Genomic DNA, 21,858 nt, shown 5'->3' with positions numbered 1-21,858 from the left:
CGCGGCGGAGGGAACGCACCGGAGCGGGGAGGGGCCGGGCCGGCCGCCATGGCGGGGCGGGCGGCGCTGAGGCGGCGGTGAAGGGGCCGGGCGGGAGCCCTGTGGCGGCGATGAGGGGGCGGTGAAGAGGCAAGGCGGGAGCCCCGCGGCGGCGATGAGCGGGCTGTGAAGGGGCCGGGGCGGCGATGAGCGGGCTGTGAAGGGGCCGGGCGGCGATGAACGGGCCAGGGCGGCTGCCGGCCGGGCCCGCGGAGCAGCTGGGCACGAACGGCAGCGGCCCCGCGGAGCTGCGGGAGGGCACCCACGCCGCCACGCTGGCCGCCTGCGCCTCCCTGCTGGCCCTCGTCTTCTGCCTCGGCTCCTACGGCAACCTCATCGTGCTGCTCTCCTTCTTCGACCCGGCCCTCCGGAAATTCCGCACCGACTTCGACTTCATGATCCTCAACCTCTCCTTCTGCGACCTCTTCATCTGCGGCGTGGCCGCCCCCATGTTCGCCTTCGTCCTGTTCTTCGGCCCGGCCCGCGGCGTGCCCGGCACCTTCTGCTTCACCTTCCACCTCACCAGCTCCGGCTTCATCATCATGTCGCTCAAGACGGTGGCGGTGATCGCTCTGCACCGGCTGCGCATGGTGCTGGGCAAGCACCCGCACCGCGCCGCCTCCGCGCCCTGCTCGCTGCTGCTCACGCTGCTGCTCTGGGCCGCCAGCTTCACCCTGGCCACGCTGGCCACGCTCCGCAGCCGCGGCTCCCGCCTCTGCCTGCCCATGGCCAGCCTGCCCAGCGGACAGGGCAGGCTCATCCTCTACCTTTACGTTACCGACTTCATCTGCTGCGTGGCCGTGGTGTCCGTGTCCTACGTGATGATCGCCCAGGCCCTGCGCAGGAACGCGCGGGCGAGGAAGGGCCCGCCCGCGGTGGCCGTGGGCACCCCCAGGGCTCAGCCCTTCGCTGGGCCCGAGGCCGTGCCCGCCCTGTACAGGACCCAGAGCTGCACCAAGCCACCCCACGGCCATGCCAAGCTCGCCGGCCGGCTCCCGCTGGCCTCGGCCGTCAACCTGGCCACAGCCAAAGACTCCAAGGCGGTGGTGACGTGCGTGGTCATCGTGCTCTCCGTCCTGGTGTGCTGCCTGCCCCTGGCCATCTCCTTGGTGCAGGACATGCTGTCCGGCAGCGGTGGCTTTGTGCTCTACCAGTTTGAGCTGTGTGGGTTTACGCTCATTTTTTTCAAGTCGGGATTAAATCCCTTTATATACTCCCGCAATAGCGCGGGGCTGCGGAGACGCGTGCTCTGGTGCCTGCAGTACGTGGCCCTGGTCTTCTTCTGCTGCAAGCACAAGACGAGGCTTCGAGCCATGGGCAAAGGCAGCCTGGAGGTCAACAGGAACAAGTCGTCCCACCACGAGACCAACTCAGCCTACATGTTGTCTCCAAAGCCTCAGAAAAAGGGTTTGGAGCAGGCATGCGGTGCCAGCCACTCCAAGGACAGCGTGCTGAGTCCCAAGGCGTCTGCGGGGCAGCAGCACTACGGGCAGAGCAGCTCCACGCCCATGAACACGCGGATCGAGCCCTACTACAGCGTGTACAACAGCAGCCCCTCGGCGGAGGTGAGCACTCCACACAGCCTGCAGCCCGCGGGCTTCGCCTTCGCCAAGCCCTGCATCCCTGCGCTCCATCCCTCCGGCAGCGCAGGGCGGGACATACCGCTGCCCTCCGTGTAGCCTTGGCAGCGGCCAGCCCTTCCAGAGGGTCCCCTGCTCTGCTTCAGGGAGGAATTGCTCCATTCTCCATGATACTGCTGCCGATGGATAGAAACACCGTTCCCGTTTGCGTTTGAGGCGAACGCGGAGCTGTCGCCTCCGTGACGCGCTCTGGAGTTCCCGTGGAGAGCCAACAAGGGGGATATTTTAGATTTGGGATTGTTGCACGAGGGTGGTTTTGTTACTCATTTTTACTGCTGGGCAAGTAGAAAAAACCCTAGATGCCATGATTATGTGGTTTATTATGTCATAAGGCCAGGTTGGGCAGGGCTGAAAGTAACCTGGGATATAGGGGAAGGTGTCCCTGCCTGTGGCAGAGGATGGAACTGGATCATCTTTAAGGTCCCTTCTAACCCAAACCATTCCATGATAATGCCGAGTATTATAGTAATATAATATAATAAAATACCTTGTATATTCAGGAAGGAAGAATGGGAAAGATGCTTGGTTGTAACTGAGTTTAAACTCTTCCCGTTGCAGAAGGTTGGAAGAACCAATGTTTTCCAGTAATAACAAAAGTCCTTTATCTTCAAGGGGTGAAACCGTGGTTCTGTTGAGGTAAATGGCAAAATTTCTATGAACTCAGCTGAAGTTCAGGATTTCAGTTTTGGCTTCTTCAAGTGGGACAAGGCTTTGTTTGGTCAATGTTATATTTCCACTGGGGAGGGACATTTGGGAAGTGTGGCACTGGGATAAACCTCTGCAGTATATATCTGCTGGACATTGGTTTTAATGATGGTGGCATTCTGTATCCCCAAATTATTTGGAGAAGTGTTTTACATCTGATAGAAATAACCACGTGCTACTGAATTATTTGCATTACTTGAGGATAAAGATGAATTTTGCAGTATTATGTGACTGATACACCAGGAGGAGCAGAGTCACCTCTGGAATTCCCTAACTGGTCAGCTGTCAGGCACAGAGTCGTGTTGCTGCTTGCTCTTTTTGCCCATGACTTTGTATAAACTGTGATTTGGCTATTCCTGACGAGAAGAACTGACAGCTGTTAACATTTCTAAAACCAGAATGACAAGTTTTTGAGGTTTTGTTAAGTCTAACATCAGTTTCATCTGTCTGCTTAGAAATTTTGTCTGTTGGTCTACACAGCAAGCAAGTAACAGAAGTTAATTATTTTTTTATAAATTCACCCAGTTGTGTTGTATCTTATTGTGGGAATTCCATGGGAGACAGAACAATTCAGGGGCATTTAAATTCCTTACACTTCTTGCCCTAAGTGGCCAGATCTCTTCCAAACAAGCAATCACCTTTCAGCTTCTGTGGACTTCAGCAGAGCCTCAGTGTCTCCAAAATAATTGTGCCACAGGCTTTTGATACCTTGCTATAGGAAAGTGCCACATCTTCAGAAAAATGACAGTGATGGGAACGTGATTTGTTACTTTAGGAACAAAAAATGTCCACATCGTTGCTGTCTGTGAGTTGTTGGTTCAGGCTTTTTGTTAACTAAACTCTTCCCAAGATTCTGGAACACTGTTCTTTGTTTAACACTGAATATGAATTAATTCTGAATAATTCAAACCAGCTTTCTTGCAATAAAATTAGTGTGAACAACTTTCTAATACAAATGCAAAATGGAAATTATTTCCATAAGTCTTTTCTCTCTGCCCAGGGTTTTTTTTCTCAAAAAGAATGTTTTTTTTTTCTAAACTAAGTACAAAAGATAATGAGAAGATCTTGTTTGACTGTTCTGTATTTGAATTGTTCTTCAGTACAAATTGTACTGGAGGGAAGCATATACATGAGGCAGTTTTGGGGCTTTGTTGTGTATTTGTGCAACTTCTCCTGTGCCTTTAGATCACATGAATTTCATCTCATGTTTCAAAATTAAACCGCTCACACCTCATAAAACATTTGCATTGAGTATTCACGTGGGAGTAAAGCAAGAAGGGGCCAAGCAGGAGGTTTTATTGCTTTTATGTGACAAAAGAACTGAAGTCCCATCAAAGCTCTTTGTAATTTGCTCTCTGTTAACTCCCGGTGCCAGCTGTGCCCTTAACACCACCTGTGTAATTAATATTGGTGTTAATTTGTACAGTATCATAGTGCCAGACAGGAAAGTGCAACACCTTTTCATCTGCAGGAGGAACAAAACCTTATTTAAGTTGCCAGCTGTACTAAATGGCTGTTTTGTGGGAGGTTCATGGATGTAGTAAATTGACATTGGAATTTGAAAGCAGGTACAACTTTGCAGTGATCATGGACTGAAGTAACCAAGTTTTTGATAAAATAGTTGGTTTAGACTCTTCTGGAGTATAACTTCTCCTTTTTTTCCCCTTAGCCTCTTCTATCAGAAGCCTGCTGAACACAGAACCAGTACAGAACCAGTAAAGCTCCAGTACAGAGTCACTGCAAGGTTAACAAGCAGCAATGGAATTGAGAGGGAAGCAGCGGAATGTGGAGGTGGGAAGAGAGGAAGTGAGAAATGTGACCACTGAGTGCTTTAGAAAGAGGAAAGCCTAAAGGCTCTTAGAAAACAACTGATTAATTAATTTGGGCTCATTAATCTCATAAGCAAGGGACTTCTGGTTGCTTAAATGAACAAATATATATGTAATATTTTTATAATTCCCAGTCTTTTTAAGCCCTAAATCTCTGCAGTGAAAAGAGTTGGCTGTTTCAGTTGCTGGCCTGCAGGATTGTGGGTTTTATCCTAATATGTGAAACCTCAAAGCTGATGATGCCAAATCATTTTGCTGAGGAAAGCTGGGTTTGCACTGAGTTCCAAGGGATCTCTGTCAGTGGAGATGTTTGTTGCATGTTCCCCCTTTTGGCAGCAAATAGGTTGGTATTGGTCTTGTTTTGTCACAGCCAATTCCTTTTCAGAGTCTGTGTTCCAAACATGCTGCATTCCTGGATGTGGGATTTCCTACTGGGAAGTTGTTTGTGTTTGCTCATCATAGGAGCAAGTTCAAGTTGTGCTGCATCAAAGCATTTGTCCTCACCTGGTGTTTATTTTTGTCACAGTCTGGTGATTTCCCTTGAATGTGAAAGTTGGATCAGCTGAATTTATTTTAGTTTTTTCCCAAACACAATAAATAAAATTATCAAGTGGCACTAGGTGAGGGCAAGGACCATGCAGAGGTAGCACTGAATCCATTGGAAATGGGTCAGGGTGGCTGTGTAAGGTGGAACTTTCCTAAATCTAAATAATAATGTACAGAACTTGCTTATTCTCCAGAGATTTGTGATTAAACAAAGCTCACCCCAGTTATTTAACAGCAGAGACCACCACATTCAGCTGATCCTTTTTGTACTGTTTGGTTTTATATTTTATTCTGAATTTACAGAAGATTTTCAAGTCTCGTCCCTTCCAGCAGTCACTGAACCTGAAGTCTGTAGCAGTGTGGGTTTAGCCTCTCTGGGAGGGCTAAATTAAGTCAATCTTTAATCTTTCCTTGCCAAAGCACAGAAAGGAGCTGCTCCCATGTAGCAGCGTGGTTTGTGGGTCTCATACCTGCACACAGGATGTGCTCCCACCTTAAGCTGTCCCAGAACCAGGAATCTGTAGTCCTGTCCTAAGAAATTGCTTCTCACTGCCACCACCTCAGGAAGGCAGCAAGGACATGCGGTGTGACTTGAGCAGTTCTTCCTTTCAGGTGACATCCACAGCACTTTACAGAAATGCTGGGAATAGCTGAACAAATTCAAGCATCCAGCAGGAAAAGGCTTTTTATCAGTGCCCAGGCCTCATCCCTTCAGGATTCTTTATCAGAGGGAATAATGGGTGTGCTGCAGTCCCCCTAGGAGCCTCTCCTGGGACTGACCCAGACAAACCCCTGGGCATCACAGCAGCCATTGCAGGAGGTAAATGCTTTTCTCTGAGCACATACTTTCCAGGCACAGCCCTCAGAGTTCCCTGGATCTCATTCCAGCTCCTGCAGTTCCAGAGTGGATCCATTCTCCGCTCTCACCAGCGGCTCGTTGGTTGTTTTTAGGACAGCTTTTAGCTGATGCCAGAACATTTTCTGCTTGTGTTCCTCAAGGCTCCACTTCAAGTAGGTTTTCCTTCTCAGCAGTTTCCTGAGTTTGCTGAATTTCTGTGGGACGCTGTGGGGTGGAAGATCTTCCAGCACAATCATGATGAGGGAATCCAGGTTTTCATTCAGGACCCGGTGTTCAGCAAAATACAGCTCATACTGACACCAGCAGCTGTTCACAAAGCTGGGAGAGAGAACAAAAAGCACTTTATGGCTGTTCTCTATGCAGTAAAAAATGTTCCCAAGCACAGGATGCCCTGGTTTGAAATCCCTCTCATGGTAACATATCCTGAACCCGTCATTTTCCAGCTTTTCCAGCAAGTTCTCTTTGGTCCAGTGGGCGTCGTGCTCGCTGTACGAGACGAAGGCATCAAAGAGTTTGTTTTCTGGCCTCTTCTCGTACTGCTTCCTCTTGGCCATGCACCAGTACCAGCCCATCCTGATGTACCAGGGCCCGTCCAGCCGCCAGCAGAGCGCGGTGAGGGCCAGCACGGCCAGGCCGGCGGCGCCGGCGGTCACGGCCAGCTGGACACCCAGGGAGCAGCGCAGCAGCGTCAGGCGGCTGCTGCCCACCAGCGAGCCCCGGCGCTCTGGGGGAAAGCTGCACCTCACGGCCCCCCTGCCCCTGATCTCCAGCTGGGGCTCGTGGAGGTAGACGTTCACGAACCAGTACAGGTCACAGGTGCAGAAAAAATGCTCCCCTTGAACAGTCAGAACCCTGAGGCTCGTCAGCGGGCCGAATGTGGCCTCCACGATGGTCGTGATGGCGTTGTCACTGATGTCCAGCTCGACCAGAGAAGCTGGCAGAGAGCCACACTGCAGAAAGGAGATCTTATTCCCTGATAGATTCAAATACTTGAGCCCTGGGAGGGATTCCCCGAAGGCATCGGGCAGCTCAGGGATCAGGTTGTGGCTGCTGTCCAGGCTGCTCAGTGCAGGAAGGCGGCCGGCAGGCTCCAGACGTGTGATCTGGTTCCCAGAAACATTGAGATGTTCCAGCTTCTCCAGGACAGAAGTTAAGGACAACACCTTCACCTTGTTTTTACTAAAATCACATTTTTTTAAGGCTGATGGAAAATACTCCATGGGTATATCCACAACTTTGTTATTTTGAATCCTAAATACAGTTAAGCTGGAGAGGGATTTCAGGCTGGGGTGGATGACTTTGATGTCGTTGTTGCTGATGTCGAGATGCTGCAGGGAGGGTGGGAAATTGGGAAGTACAGAAATGTGGTTGCTGCTGAGGTCCAGAAATAACAGTTCTTCCACTGTGTCAGCAAACCACTCTGGCAGTTCCACAATGGAGCAGTTGGACATCTCCAGGTGTTTCAGTTTCTCGGGAAGGCTTCCAATGGGTGTCCCAGCCTCGTTCCTGACAAAGGAGATGGCACTGATGTGTATGGTTCCAGGGGGAGGGGCACACATTGGAAGCATATTCCCGCTTTCTGGGAATGCTGTGTAGATGAAATGGTTTCCTTGAACATACATTTTTTCCAAGTTAAACAGTTTTGCAGCAAAATTCAGGGGTATTCGGCTGATGTTGGTGAAGGACAAATCAATTTCCTTGATGCTGGGAGGGAGGCACAGCATATCCAGACTGTTGATGGGGTTGTTGCTGATGTTTAGGAACAAAAGCTGGTGGGATGGGAACTTACAGAAGAACTCAGCATCCAAGATGTTAATGGTTAACTTGTTGAAGCTGGCATCGATGGACAGAGTGTTTTCCATTGGGAAGAACAGGGAAATCAGAGACAGAAGATCCATTTCCACATTGTTGTGACTGATGTCAAGCTCCAAAATCCTGCCCAGCTGGGCTTGGCAGAGGTTCTCATCCAGTTTTACCATCAGCTCATCCTGGGTGAGGTTGCTGTGGGACAGGTCGAGTGTCCCGTTGATGGGAGTTCCGCAGAGGGTGGGCTCAGGTGTGGCCGTGGGAAGGGCTGTTGTGTTCCTCTCTCCCCTTCGAAGAATATTCCCTGTGCTTCTCCTGAGCCTGGGGCTAAGGATTTGCAGGAGAGACAGAACTCCAGAACGTGACAGCTTCTCAGTGGGAGCAGAAGGCTCCAGAGCAGCCCCTGAGGATTTGCCAGAATTCCTAGAAAGCTGCAAAGACCCCAGAGCTTTGCCAGTGGGTGAGAGCTTCAGGTGGGGTGGGAGATCTGACAGAAGCAGCTTCTGATCATTAAATGATAAATCCACAGAAACCAGACTGAGCAGACTCTGGAAAGCTCCAGGCTCAACAGCCCTGATCTGATTGTAGGAAAAGTCCAGAACTTCCAGCCAGTCAAATCCTTCCAAGTCTCTCTTGGTAATTTTTTCGATGACATTGTGTGAGAAATTGAGAGCTCTTGCTGTTTTCGGAGCTTGTGCTTCTGAGACAGAGGAGAGATTTGAATAGGAGTAGTTATAAACCAGGAAGGGTGGAATTGTTCTCCACGTTAGGAATCCATGTGCTCTGCTGAGTAAGAAAGGAATGAAGTAGAAATGAAGGCAGCCAGGAAGGATCCTCATCCTGGAGAAAATAAATATTAAATCCATCATTATAATATGTTAATGAATATGCTTTAAAATAATCCTTATTTACTCAAAGTCCAGAATTTTTTTCATAAGTTGTATCCATGAAACCCTTTCTATCCACTCAAATAAAACACATCTTACTTCAGAGTAAGAGAGTCAGAGAATGATTTGAAAGAGAGCACGGCTCATCTGAGGACATGGTAGATACAAACTGACTTTTTCTTTGTTTTGTGTCCCAGGTGGCCCTTGTAATACCATTTCCTGCCTGCACAATCTCAAATGCCCTTCATGGCTCCGTGGGACTCAGGTTTTATGTCTTCCATCACAGTGCATGACAACCAAGTAAGTCTGACCCCTCCAAACCCTGTTCAGCCACTTCAGTGTTGTCCCAGGGAGCCCCACGGAATTGTGTGACCACAGATCTTCCCCTGATCCCAGCGCTGGAGCTTTGCTCTGCCGAGGATTTACCGGTTTTGTTTGGCCTTACCTGTCGAAGTTTTCTTGGAAGCAGGATATGGGAGGCAGCCAGGAGAGGTCACTGCCCCAGTGACCCGCAGCATTCCCAGCTCCGGGAGCGTCGCTGCCCTGCCCCAGCCGTGCCCCGGGTGTTTGCCACGAGTCCCTGTCCCTGCTGCTGCTCCAAGCCGTGTTTGCTCCCTGCACAGGCAGCTGCGGAGCTCCGTGTGAGTGACCCGGGTCACCACGGTCCCCTCTGCTGCCCACCGGGCCTGGGCCACCAGCTTGAACTGCAGGGAAGGGACGTCAGTGACTTCCCAGCTCTGTCCCACACTGCCAGCAGGACCCCCAGCCCATCCCACATCCCGCAGAACACCCGGGGTGTGAGCAGCATCGTCCATTTATCACACAGCTCTCTCCTCGCTTCCAGCCGCCCTCCCATCCCTCTGACCCCTGTACCTGCTCTCCTGGGCGCTCCTCCCTCACCTCCTGCTGCCTCGGGTGCTTTTTGTTGGGCTGGGAGCGGAGCGGGCACCCCGGGTCCGCCCAGCCTCGCCCCCTGCCCTGTGCCCAGCGGAGGATGAGGAGGTGGTGCCGGAGATGATCCTCCCCGGTGAAATCCGACAAGTTTTCCCCTTCGCGCCGCTTGCTCTCAGGCGTTGCCCAAGCCGTGGCCGAGGGGGAAATAAAAGGTGGAAGTTGCTCGTTTAATGCATCACAGTGTGATCCCGAGGGTTTGCCTCGGCATCACAGGTGGGGAAAAACTGAGAAACCGGGTTCAGCAAGGAGGGCGTGGGCTAGCCAGAGCTCAGCAGGGACAGACTGCAGGAGTGCCGGGGAAGCACAGGGCAAAGGATGGAGCAACACGGTGGTGCTGTGGTCGTGCTCTGTCAAAAACAGCACTGCTAACGGGAGCAGAGCCAAAGGAATGATCCAGACAAAGCTGACCCTGGCTTCATTAACTCAGAAATTCAGGTTACTTGTGCTGTTAGCCCATGCTGATGACCAAACTCCTCATAACTGTGAAATGACATCAACTGTTACTTCACCTTTGCCTCTCTCTCAAATCAAATAATGTAAAAACAGCTTCAGTGGGGAGGGAGGTCAGAGGAGAGGCCATCACACATCCTGGGGGTCAGTTGATGCCCCACAGCAACCCCTGGGTAAGAACCTTACTCTGAATTATTACCTGGAGCTTTCACTGGCGTCAGAGCTTGCCTTTATATAGTTTCCAATTTTTTTTCCCCCACTCTTTTGCAACCACATGACTGGAAACTCTCACAGCAGCCCAGAGGTGCCTCTGTCCAGCCCTGGGGGCTGGAAAACCCAAGGTGGTTTGTGCTGTCAGTCTGGTCTGACCGGGCACTTTCCTGCTGCGGCAGGTTCTGGGTATTGCTCCACAGTCACCCGTTCTTCATTTAATCTTTAATCTGCTCTTCAGACAAATCCCAACCTGCTTTGATAAAAGGAACAGGAAATTGATAAGTTGGAATATGTCAGGAGAAGTTTTTGCTCCTGCTGTCACTGTTGGGTGAGGCCTTGAGTTGGACAATTCTCCATCTAAATACAGTGGTGCTGCTCATGAACCTCAGGCTGTGCTTTCCTTTGGGAAGGTGGGACAGCTACATCCTAGCAAAATCCCACAGAGAGACAATCATGCTTGGAAGGGACAAAGTTAAAGAGGCAGCTTTTTGCTACAAGCACAGTTATGCCACCAGCTCCCTGTGCTGGAATTATTCTGTCATTTGTTTCATCCAACACACTCTCTGTGGGTTTTTTGGGGTTTTTTTTGGGGGGGGAGGTTGGTTTTTTTTTTAATTTTAAGCAATCTTTTATTTTGAAATTTTATCTTATTCTGAGTGAGCAAGGAAGGTCCACACCATGTGGCCCAGGGCAGGACCAATGCTTTCATTCCCAAAACAGGTCAAGTGCCATTTGTTCTGTCTCTCTCTACAGGGAAAAAGGTGTTTTGTGCGCTGGAAATATTGTTTAATGGAGGAGAGCTGAACTTGCACAGGAGCTGCTCAAATCCAAAGAAGATCAGCACCAGCTTTGGGGACACCAGACCTCACAGGAGCTTTTCTTATTAAGGAGGGCTTGGATTTAGGTGCTGGATAAAAAAATAAGGTATTTATGACCTGGAAATGCACTCGTCTGTGTGAACCAGCTCTACCTCCTGAAGTGTGGGAGCAAACCTAAGTCAGCTGTTGGTCAGGAGGGGATGGGAGAGGAGGGGGAGCAAAGCCTGTTTCTTTTGGAGGTGGATGGAGCTGGGGCAGCCCGGATGCTGGGCAGGAGTAGCTGTGAGCCTGGAGCTTCCTGCGCAAGGGGAAGTCGAGGCTGACGAACACGGGTTTGGCAAGAACCTGTTTGCTCATGCCATGGCAAAAGCAGCTGTTGGTGGGCACCAAGTGCTGTGGCTTTGGAGTCAGATGTGCTTCCCCCTCCCACCAGGGAGTTCCCTCCCATGCAGGGAATTCTGACATTCCACAAAACAATTATTCTTGCCTTGCCCTCTCATCTAATCACCACTAGGAGGGTGTGCAGGAAGAGTGAGTGTGTTGTGTTCCCTTCCCTGGCACAGCCTGAGGGATGCTGAGGCTGCCCAGAGCTGGGTGGCTCCAGCCTTTCATCAGGGCAGCTTTGATCCAAGATAAAACCATCCCAAGGGATTGCACAGCTCAGAGCCATGAGGGGATCCAGCCAGCCCCTTGTGCAGGCAGCAGCAGGTGAAGTGCTTTCATCTTTTCTTACTGTGTTGGCTGCTGATGCCTCTGGCAGGCAGGAAGGCTGGAAATGGGGGAATCTGGCTACAAGACTTTTCCATGGGGAGATAATCTATGTAAAAGACTCTTCCCCCTTTCCAGCTCCCTCTGAGCCTCAGAAGTTGGGATATGAGCAAGAGCAGTGAGAGTCAATTTAAATGCCAAATCATGCTGCTGCTGCTGCTGTTTGGGTTTTCTGCTTGGTGAGACACTAAAACAGGCTCTGTTGCAACAGTCCAGTAGCTCAGGGGAGTTATTTTGGGCATTATTTGCCCACTCATCTGACATGTGGCCGGCAGGTTCCGCCCCACAGCTGTCAGAAATTCCTGTGCCTTGCACAAGGGCTGCAGAAAAGCAGAAATGTGGTGGGCACATGGAAGTGACCAATACAACTGGACACTGTTGCTAAAGCCCCAAGCATTAAAGGCTCTGCTGGGTGTTGGCCATTACAAACTTTTTCAAAAATGGAATGTTGTGGGATTTTGAAGAAATTAAAAGATCTACTTCAGATCTTCTTGTCAGCAGAATTTCAGCTTATCTGATCCCTCCCAGTTTACTGCTAGGAATGTCTAGTGCCAGCAGCTTAAAACTTCCCAAATGTTCTTTGCGAGGTAGACACGCTACAAGGAACTGGACCTTGTGGCAGGAAGGATGTTCAGCAAAGTAACTGTATGAAGCTGAACCCTACAGTGTTAAATATAAATAAATAAATGGAATGTCCTGGGAAGCAGCCCAGGAATAGCAGCTGAAGAGGGGTGAGGTACAGTGACAGGAGCATACAATTCCCAGCAGTTAGAGCGAGGTAACAGTGGTGTTTGGAGAAAGCAGGAACAGTAGGGAAACCATGAGTGGTGCTGTGGCTCCTGAGCAGGAAGTGTTGGCTTCACCTTTTCCTTCTGCTGGCAGCTGAACTCCTCTCTTGAAGCTTTAGTTGTTTTTGTGCCTTTTCCAAGTAGAGCTTACACCTTAACAATGGCACCAATGAGGGGGGAACGTGTCACACACGAGCCAGGCAGGAAGTGCAAGACAAAGTTTTAATCATTAAAAGTTTATCAATAAGCTCTTATATACACATAGTTATACACAAAGTGGTTCAGGAGTCCCTCAGCTTGGAGAGCTGTGCTGGTGAGGCCTTTGTCAGCTCACAGACACTGTTCCCATGGGAATGCCAGGATTTTGCCTTGGGGGCTTTGCTGTCCTCAGCTGGGCACCGAGAGGAGCCCGTATTCATCTGCTGTATCCAGGATTTTACAGATGACTGGAGACTCCACCTGGAACAGAGAGACCAAACCATGACCTCAGCCCTGCAGGAATCTTGGGAAGAGTCACTGGGAGAAAGGGGCCACCTTAAACATAGACCTGGAGATGTGCTCTGCTACCAGCCCTGACCTCAGGGCGTGTCTGTACATACCCCAAGGATGTACTGGCAAGAATGAGGCTCCAACATGTAAATGGTCACAGCATGAGGGGAGTCCGATTCTTTACATCTGAAATTAGAGGAGAAATTGGGGGGTTGGCAGGCAATAAGCACACAATCAGCTCACTGCTGTTGGCAGTATTTTATTGAGTTAACAGATACTGCCTCCTGAGCTTTGTGACAACAGCAGCAGCTTTCTCCTCTGACCCAGGAAACAGACACAAAACATCACTTGGTAAAAGTCCACTTACTTCAATTTCACAGTCACCTGCCTTGGCTTGTCTGTCAAGTCACAAACATCTCCATTTCCATAGAAATGAGACACCATCCTGCCACAAAAGATCAGAATGGAAGAGTTTGGAAGTATTAAACACGATTTTTAAGCAGGCAGTTCAGTGGTACAACCCAGCACCTCATCATTGCTCAAGTACTTAATATGCAAACAAATAGTAAGAAATACATTATTATACTATACTATATATTATTATACTGTATATTATACTATTATTCTATATAGATATTATACTATTATAGAGCTATAGGTTGTATTACAGTTACTGCAGAGGGAAAGAGTTGTTCAGTGTTGTTTTTCTCTGTGCCATAACCGAAATGCTGAATTCCTTATTTGCGATGTTGACTGGGGGGTAAATCTGAACATGCTGCTCTTGGCAGTTTATTTTATCTGTTCATAACCCAAATTTCATGGGGCTGGGCCCTGTGTCCCAGGTGTGAGAGCAGGGCAAACAGAGCCTGGCTGGTACCTGACTGTCTGGGTGCCATCCTCTCGCAGGGAGAAGGTCCTGGCCGCGTTCTTCCTCGACCACTCGATGTGCTCCTCCTTGCTCCACGTACCCACCACCACGGAGGTCTTGCCACTTTCTTTATCCTAAAACAAGAAAAGCTCATCACTACTCCCTGTCCAGAGGATTGTATTTTCTTAACAGGAACTAACAGAACTCTCTGAACACACCTCGTGGTACTGGTGGACGTATTTGCCGTAGCAGAATTCATATTTCCACCAGCCAACGCCCTGGGGAGAAGAACAACCTCAGTGTTAAAAAGAACCAAACAGAATTCCTAAAACAAACAGAACACCCAAAACCAAACCCATCCTTTTTCCCCTAGACCCCAAACCAGCTGTTTCAGCTGTAAAACTCCCTATCTGTTAGTTAGTGAAAATCCTTCGTGGCTAATTTCACTGTCTGCTCAAATAAACTGAATTTCAACAGAAAAGTTACAGATAAAAATTAAACAAGTACATAAATTAGGATGTATTCCACCCAGCTTTATTCCACATGGCTTTGCTGCTCACCCCATGGAAGCAGTAGGAACCACTGAGGAATTCCTTGATGAGCTGCTCATCAGTCAGTTTGGAGATGTGGGTTGTCCCCACTGTTAACAGCTGGTGGCTCCCAACAGCCACAGGCTTGTGGATGGAAGAGAATTTCTCTTCTTTCGTTGAAGGCATTTCTTCCTGCAATTAAAGGATACAATTAAGTCCCCTGCAAAGTCTTAACAAGTTATATGAAGTTATTGAACACTGAATCAGGTTGGCTGTTTTGGTCAATTTTAGCTGAAAGAAAATTCCAGTCAAAAGGTTCACACATTTGTGAACTCTAGGCTACAAAGGCTACAAAAATTTAGATCAGTAGCCCACACTTGCTTTGTTTTCCTTCCACATAGGGTGAGTTACAGATGGTTTCAACAAGCTTAAAGACCAATGAAAGACTGACATAATCTTACAAAATGTCTTAAAGATGGAAAGTAAATGAAACAATTCCTACCTCCTTCACTCTCCTAAAAGGCATCTTCAGCATTTCCTGCTGTTTCTCCAGCTGTTCCAGGTTGTGGGGCTTAAGTGGGGATCCTGGCAGGGACTGGCAGAAGATGTCATTCACAGGGGAAGCCCTGAACCTGCCCAGCAAGGTAAGAACATGTCACTTTTAGACCTTCAAGTACAGGAATCAGTTCCATGCTCTGAGTTTCTGGATCTGCTGCTGCTCAGGTGGTGCAGGTGCATCCCTGGATGAGATGCCAGGTGTACAGGGAAAGCCCCAGAGGCTGCGCCACTGCTCGGGGCTGTTTTGGGAACATACAAAAGGAAAAAAAGAACACTGAACTTGGAACTTGGGTTGTGATCCCTGTGATGTTACTGAGCAGCATTCCCAGGCTACCACCTCCACCTTTCCTTTTTTACCAAGGTGACATAAGGGGGGGAAATTATGATCCTCTGTTTATTTTCAGGAACCCTTCCATGCCACCAGCAGGAAACCCTTCGGAAGGAGCCAGCAGCTACAGATTTTATCCTTATTAAGCAACAGAACAATTTCCCTGTGCACTTTCTATGTCTTTTTTTTTCTACTGCTACAGAGGCTTAAAAGACTCCAGCAGTAAACAGGTATCAGTGCCACAGATCAGTGCAGCAGGTAACAGAGTATGACCAAATCTATTCACATGAGAAAATATACAGTGGATACCAAACATTAAAAACAGCAGCACTTAGTAACTCCAACTGCCACGTGTTTACAAAATGCAGGATTTTGCCTTCAGACCTTGTGGCCTGTTTCAGATCACTGATTAAATACTCACTTGTTCCAACATCTGTGTAAATCCAGGAATCCTGTCCATTATCCCGCCCTGTCTGTAGGGCACATTCCCTTTGCAGTTCTCTTTACACCCCTTGGAAGGTCCAAAGACTCAGGGGGGCCCTCACAGTACAGTCCAGGGAAAGGGAGGAAACAAGAAGCCTACACTTAATTTTTGGAAAATAACACTGAAATTGTGAATTCTTCATATGGAAATGGCTTCTAGAGAGCTCCTCATGTTGGGACGAGCTAAAATCAAGGCTAAGGTTGTGGTTGGAGAAAATACTTCTGGTTTTATAGACATTTAAAGTGTACACACATGGTATCTGCAGTCTTCAAATACCAAGAAGATGATCCCTCAAGAAATCACAAGCTCAGAGGAGACCCAAGTGTTCTGGGCACTGTACCTGTATTTGGGGTGGTTGCACAGCAGCGGGGTCAGGATCACCACCTCGTACTCACAGGTGGTGACTTCTGCTACGGAGAGGATCTCGTGCTTGGCCTCGGGGTGGCAGATGTACATCACTGTGCTGGACCTGGGCAGGTTCTGCCTCAGGCTGCAGGGAGTGCCATTGCCCAGCTCCACCGGGTAGTAGGGAGTCATCTGCCCTTCGATGTTTTTTGTGGGGATCTGGGTGAGGGAAAGGAACAGGTCATAACCACAGGAGAGCTTCTGAGACTCCTCTGAAACAAAAAATGTTATTCCTGTGTGCAGAGCCAGCGTTACCAGGTTAAAATCAGACCCTGTGTGGCTACTCAGTGTTTCTGCAACATCCACACCTGTTCTGGTATTCACCCAGACTGGATCTGCCAGGCTCACCACCTCCAGCACCAGGCCCTAGAGAATTAAAAAAAACCCTACAAAGTCACCCTGGTACCTGCACTACATCTCTCAGCACTCCCAGCCCAGGCTGCTCCTTTTCCAGAGGATCCCACACCACCCGTGGCTAATAAAGGTAATGGTGTACACAAGGTAAATCCCACTTTGTCACACCTTCCAGTCCACTCTCTTCAGGTTTGTTCCTTTGTGTTTCATCCAGCTCCCTCTTTAATTAATTAATTCCCTAAAGTGGTAAAGTCTCTATACTGGAAGCAGCTGGTGCTCCTGGCTCCCCAAAATACCCAAACCCACAAACTGACTCATTTTTACTTGTGTTGCTTGAGCTACTGAAGGTTTTCAGTGCTGAACAGACAGGGGTCTGTGCTAAAAGACAGAGGTGCTTTCTGGGGTCAGGACACTCCAGGGATCCAGGACCTTTCTGGGGTCAGGACACTCCAGGGATCCAGGACCTTTCTGGGGTCAGGACACTCCAGGGATCCAGGACCTTTCTGCCCCTCATCTGCTTTGGCTTTCAAGCCATGTCACCCTGTACCAGGCTATTGACTCCTCCCAGAAACTGCTCTACCATGAGTGAAGACATTCACGAGATTAAAGAGCCAACATGCTCTTTCCTGATAAGAGATTCCAGGAAATCCTGACATGGCAAGTGCATCATAAGTACTGTCTGAGAAAAAGGCAATAAAAGACTTAATTCCCCCTGAAGCTGAAGGAAGAGTTGTACTGCAAAACACTTTGTTTTCTTGGCTTTCCAAGAGACACAGCTGCCATGTTCTGCCCCCACAACGATCTCCAAAACGCTCCTCAGGCCTGGCTATTGCTGAGATCACTACACAACCACCACCCTGGGCTGTTCCAAAGGCCACAGACACAAAAACTTCATTTCAGCATGAAAATGTAGGGGAACTGGCAATGAGGTCAAACCTGCTCTAATTTCAAACCCCAGCGTGCTTCAGGTATTCTCATTGTTTTGCTATAGAATCAGCAACTCAAGAGTTGAGTTTTGGGGCCTAAACAAGTGGGGAAGTTCTCTAAGGGGAAAGGGAAGCACAGAGTATTATGGGATGGGTCAGCAAGTCAGCTCCATCTCTTAGAGATGTTGTGCTGTAGGGCTTTGTTGAGTGTAAGTCATTTGAGTAGCAGGACTAAATAAATTTTCTGAGCTGGGACTGATAATTAAAAGCAAGAGAAGTGCAGCTCAAGAACAGTTTCATTTCTTGATATTCATTTTGGGAGGGGACTAGTTACATCATTTATCATTAGATTGGCTGTTAGGAAGAAATTGCTCCCTGTGAGGGTGGGCAGGCCCTGGCACAGGCTGCACAGAGAAGCTGCGTCTGCCCCATCCTTACAAGTGTCCAAGGCCAGGCTGGATGAGGCTTGGAGCAACCTGGGATAGCGGAAGGTGTCCCTGCCCATGACAGGTGGCACTGGATGTCTCTGAGGTCCCCTCCAACACAAACCATTCTGGGATTCTATGATCATATATAAATTGCCTCCACTTTTGATGGCAGAAGTTAGAATAGATGTTTTTCACTTGCCTCTTTTGCACCGTCTTTGGAATTTTCCTTCTCTTCTTGATCTAGGGAATAATTAAGAACGAGGTAAGTTTGTGCACTTGAAATAAAATGGAATTTCACAGAGAAGCTTTTCTGGCTTGTGTATTTGCTGGTGCTTTATACACTGCCAAGAGCCACTTGCAGGTGCAAAAGAGGAAAGAAAGGCAATAACCAGTGATCTGAGGCCCACAGTAAACAGAGCAAAATACACGTCAGTTCATCACAAAGCCATCTGGAGTCGGTAGGACAGGCCAAATCCAGCCCTGACACCAAGGCAGGGCTGGAGAACACGTCACTGCAGCTGTTTGGGAAGGGTGGGAATTGGACAGGAAACAGCCAGGTGCTTTGGAAGGAGCAGGAGCTGCCAGATAGGAAGCAGGGAAAGGACACAGGACACAATCTGCCACCTAAGCAGAGGGACAACAGCCTGACAGACTCAGCCATGGTGACCTGAGGTACCACCACACTTCAACATCCAGCCCCAAAAATGGGTGATTCAAATCAAACATTCTGTGTTCTGTGCAGCAGCAGAACGAGGCACCTCTGCACAGGCACTGCACACACTCACCCAGAAAGACCAAACAAGGCAGGTTCTGAAGCCCTGCTGCTTTCCAGGAGTAAGATCCCTAACTCAGGGCTGCAGCCAGGGATCCAGAAGTGGGATGAACAGCACTAAATCCCCCCAAAAAGACTGCAGCCTTCCAGTTAATCGCTTCTAGGAAAACAATGGTGCCCACCTTTTACACACTAGCCTAGAATGAAACAAACACCCCAACCTAGGTGCTGTTTTTCTATTCTCTTTCTGTTATTTCCATCAACCCTGAATGAACACTTAAGTCTGTGGATTTGGAAGACTTCTTTGAACTAATTTACAGGCAAAAAATGCTCCAAAAATCAGTTATTCTAAACTGCTCTTTGAGTTTGGGGCTCAGCAACCTCATTTCCACCTAAGTCCCAGTCTAGGGCACTTGAATATTTCTGAGGATCTGTGCCAGAAATTCCCTAAAAAAAGCTGGTCTTGAGACAGGAAAAATTAAAACCCAAAAAAATTCATTAACATCAGCAAAATGAAATAATCTACAACACACCTGGTTCTGACAATGGGTTCTTCATTATCATATTCCCCAGGTAATATTCTTGGATGTTTATTTTCTACAATCAAAACAAACATCAGTTACCACTTTCCAAGCTTTTTCAAGGAATTCAAGTCTGCTGGAGGAGTTCAGCAGGAACATGCCAGTGGAGAAGGGGTTGTGAACAGCCTACCTGCCCCGTTTCCTTCTCCTCATGGTACTGACGGATGTGTTTCCCATGGCAGACCTCGTAAGTCCAGTAAGATTCAATCTTAGAAATAAAATACATTTTAAAAATTATCTTTAGATGTATTTACACACCAAAAAAACACACCCAAACGTTGGCTTTTGCAGCAGAATGCTGGAGCACCCTCAAATACAAGAGCACAGCAAGTGGTCTCAGTGTTGCCCAAACACACACAGCAGAGAAGACTTCCTTGACTTTCACACAAATAAAACAAAGGAAAAAAAAATTAAATTAAAAAAGAAATCCACATTTTTAACTGCTACCATAGCAACCCATTAATCTGAATTCTGACATCTTTAATCACACAGAATTTTGTCAGCAATATTAAGGCATAAAGTTGTAAAGACCTTGTTTCAGGCTGCATTAGTATCTCATTTACTACCCTAAACCTTGACATGGACTGGCCTGTAACCTTTTAATTGGCATTTAATGAACAAGACAGAAGTAACATACTCTATAGGAACAGCTGCTTTGCTTAAAGAGAGGCTCCAGCAGTTCCCCTGGAGTAGGACCTTTATAGTCCTTTTCTTCTTCCTGCAAAAAAAGGATATTTCATGACATTAAAACTGACAATGTGAAGACTCAGATACAGTTTATATTTACAGAACAACTCGCCTGAACTCACCTCGTTGCCACTGGCTATCAATGGCAGGAGACACTTGTACTTCTCTTTATCCACAGTGGTCATGATGATATAATTGTCTTCCTTGTACAAGACACCAGTGGTCGGCTGAGAAAATAACCAACCCATGGATCAGCCAGGCAGGGGCTTTTTAATGCTACTCATCAGAAATACCCCTGAATTCCTGAGTGCTGCTCTAGAGCATTTCCTGGGATTTAATTATACCACAAGACTGGGGTTTGGTGGTTAAGCTGGCTGGTGGTTAAGAAGGCTGCTGCCTTCGCTTTGGACCTTCTACTTCCAGCCATATCCTGGATCCCCTCCAGATTCCTGATCCTCTCCAGATCCCCGATCCCCTCGAGATTCCTGCTCCCCTCACTCCTGCTCACCATTTCAGACCTTCATTACAGCCCCGAGCCCCAGCCATCCCCCAGCTCTCCCCATGCCGCTTCCAGCACAGAATCCCCGGGATTCTCTCCCAGCTGCCGGGCTCCCTGCGGCGCGGGGCCATCCCGGCCCAAGCCCCGCGGTGTGAGCAGGCTCGGAGCCCCTCCCCGGGCGGAGCGGCCGTGCGGGCCCGTGCGGTACCGACCAGGCTGAGCTCGGTGCCGGGCCAATTCACCCTGAACGGGATGTCGTCGCTGAGCTGCGGGGGCGCTCGGCCGCCCTCGGCCACGGCCGCCACGGCCGCCAGGAGCCCGCAGAGCAGCGCCGGGGCCGGGCAGGGCGGCCGCAGCCCGCAGCCCCTCCGGGGGGCCGGGGCCGGGCTCGGCGGCCGCAGCCCGCAGCCCCTCATGCCGGCCGGGGGCTCCGCCGCGGCCGCGCCGCGCCGCCGCCACGTCGGCTTCCGGCAGCCGCGATCAACAACCGGGGCAGCGCCCGGCGCGGGCAGCGGCATCCGGGGCAGCGGCCACAGGTGAGGGGCCGGGCGGGCACGGAGAGAGCCAGGGACCGGGGGGGAACGAGGAGGGAGTGAGTGGAAGTGAGTGAGGGAGTGTGAGGGGAAGTGAGTGAGGGAGTGTGAGGGGAAGGGAGTGAGTGAATGAGGGAGTGTGAGGGAGTGAGTGTGAGGGGAAGGGAGGGAGTGTGAGGGAGTGAGGGAGAAGTGTGAGGGAGTGAGGAATTTGGATGAGGACTGTCAAAGAGGGAATGAGTGTGAGGGAGAAGTAGGACTGAGGAGTGGGAGGGAGGAGTGTGAATGAGGGAATGAGTGAGGGAGGGATAAAACGACGGGGGGAATGAGGGAATGAAGGGGGGAATGGGATGCGAGTAATTAACCTTGGTCATTATTGGCAGTACTAAGGGTTAAACCAACATATATGAGGTTATGAGTGTAAAAGAGCACTTTGAGGGCTCCTCTGGGTGTTTCTCTATACACCTGTGTATGTATATATATACGTGTGTATGTGTATTTATACACCTGAGAACCCAAGGGGATTCTTCACATCACAGCAGGTTAGGCCAGTCCCATCTGATCCATGGATAAATAATAATAAATATATATTATTTATTCAAGATAAATAATTGAAGGAAAGACAGGAAGTTAATTGGCTGTGCTACAGAGAATCCCCTTATTACAGAGCCTTGGAGTTATTCTGGATAGAAAATACCTTGGAGATCACAGAGTCCAACCCTTAAGTCTGGATTTCCCTCTCCCTCCTCTCTGCATTATCTTCTGTTAATAGTCATGGATGTGTCTGTTGTTTCCCCAAACACTGTCTGAGAACAGGCTTAGCAGCGCCTTTGTGTGCGTGGTTGTGCAGGGAAGCCTACAGATCTAAAATTTGTATTTGCACAAATAGAGATTGAGTTTAAGCAGTCGGAAAAAAAATGAAGCCTAAATGGCCTAAAATTGTTGAGGTAACAGATCTGGGAGGTTTTTGGTAGTGACCAAAGCTGGGGGCAGAGCAGTGGCTTCAATCCCACACAGCAAGAACAAATGTATATATTTATATTTCCCGTGCTTTAATTAATTCCTAATGTGCCAGAGTTAATAGCAGCCCCTGTGTGTTGTTTGTCATTCTCAG

The 21,858-nt window shown here is 49.0% G+C and overlaps 3 protein-coding genes across 6 annotated transcripts; 1 reads left to right on the top strand and 2 right to left on the bottom strand.

Annotated features, from left to right (window-relative positions):
- The first annotated feature begins 120 nt into the window (after positions 1–120).
- GPR75 (G protein-coupled receptor 75) lies at positions 121–4,098 on the top strand. Of its 2 annotated transcripts, XM_088053008.1 has the most exons (3): positions 121–1,604; positions 2,238–2,315; positions 4,054–4,098. In XM_088053008.1, the coding sequence occupies exons 1-2, from the start codon at positions 216–218 to the stop codon at positions 2,265–2,267; spliced, it is 1,419 nt and encodes a 472-aa protein (XP_087909134.1). In that variant the 5' UTR covers positions 121–215; the 3' UTR covers positions 2,268–2,315; positions 4,054–4,098. The 2 variants fall into 2 exon arrangements, with proteins under 2 accessions (XP_087909134.1, XP_005525576.2); XM_005525519.3 differs by lacking the exon at positions 4,054–4,098 and having other exon boundaries at positions 121–3,552.
- A 1,123-nt stretch (positions 4,099–5,221) lies between these two features.
- Positions 5,222–9,312, bottom strand: LOC102106628 (toll-like receptor 2). 3 transcript variants are annotated; one of them, XM_088053036.1, is made up of 3 exons: positions 9,185–9,312; positions 8,757–9,015; positions 5,222–8,264 (listed from the first exon to the last, which is right to left on the bottom strand). In XM_088053036.1, exon 3 carries the CDS (start codon positions 8,261–8,263, stop codon positions 5,639–5,641), a length of 2,625 nt encoding a protein of 874 aa, XP_087909162.1. In that variant the 5' UTR covers position 8,264; positions 8,757–9,015; positions 9,185–9,312; the 3' UTR covers positions 5,222–5,638. The 3 variants fall into 3 exon arrangements, with proteins under 3 accessions (XP_087909162.1, XP_087909161.1, XP_005525532.2); XM_088053035.1 differs by lacking the exon at positions 8,757–9,015; XM_005525475.3 differs by lacking the exon at positions 9,185–9,312 and having other exon boundaries at positions 8,757–8,859.
- Positions 9,313–12,510: 3,198 nt separating this feature from the next.
- ERLEC1 (endoplasmic reticulum lectin 1) lies at positions 12,511–20,729 on the bottom strand. The gene is made up of 14 exons (XM_005525520.2): positions 20,424–20,729; positions 19,835–19,939; positions 19,663–19,743; positions 19,156–19,233; positions 18,978–19,041; positions 17,872–17,912; positions 15,900–16,123; positions 14,692–14,821; positions 14,220–14,381; positions 13,878–13,937; positions 13,669–13,793; positions 13,159–13,236; positions 12,902–12,977; positions 12,511–12,761 (listed from the first exon to the last, which is right to left on the bottom strand). The coding sequence occupies exons 1-14, from the start codon at positions 20,727–20,729 to the stop codon at positions 12,690–12,692; spliced, it is 1,602 nt and encodes a 533-aa protein (XP_005525577.2). The 3' UTR covers positions 12,511–12,689.
- Between the last annotated feature and the right edge of the window lie 1,129 nt (positions 20,730–21,858).

The sequence above is a fragment of the Pseudopodoces humilis genome, chromosome 3 (genome assembly GCF_049639895.1).
Source record: "Pseudopodoces humilis isolate 2021_Gansu_Grassland_sample_001 chromosome 3, ASM4963989v1, whole genome shotgun sequence".
NCBI classification, from domain to species: Eukaryota; Metazoa; Chordata; class Aves; order Passeriformes; family Paridae; genus Pseudopodoces; species Pseudopodoces humilis.
The sequence above is the reverse complement of the archived record's forward strand: the minus strand, read 5'-3'. Positions and strand labels throughout refer to the sequence as shown.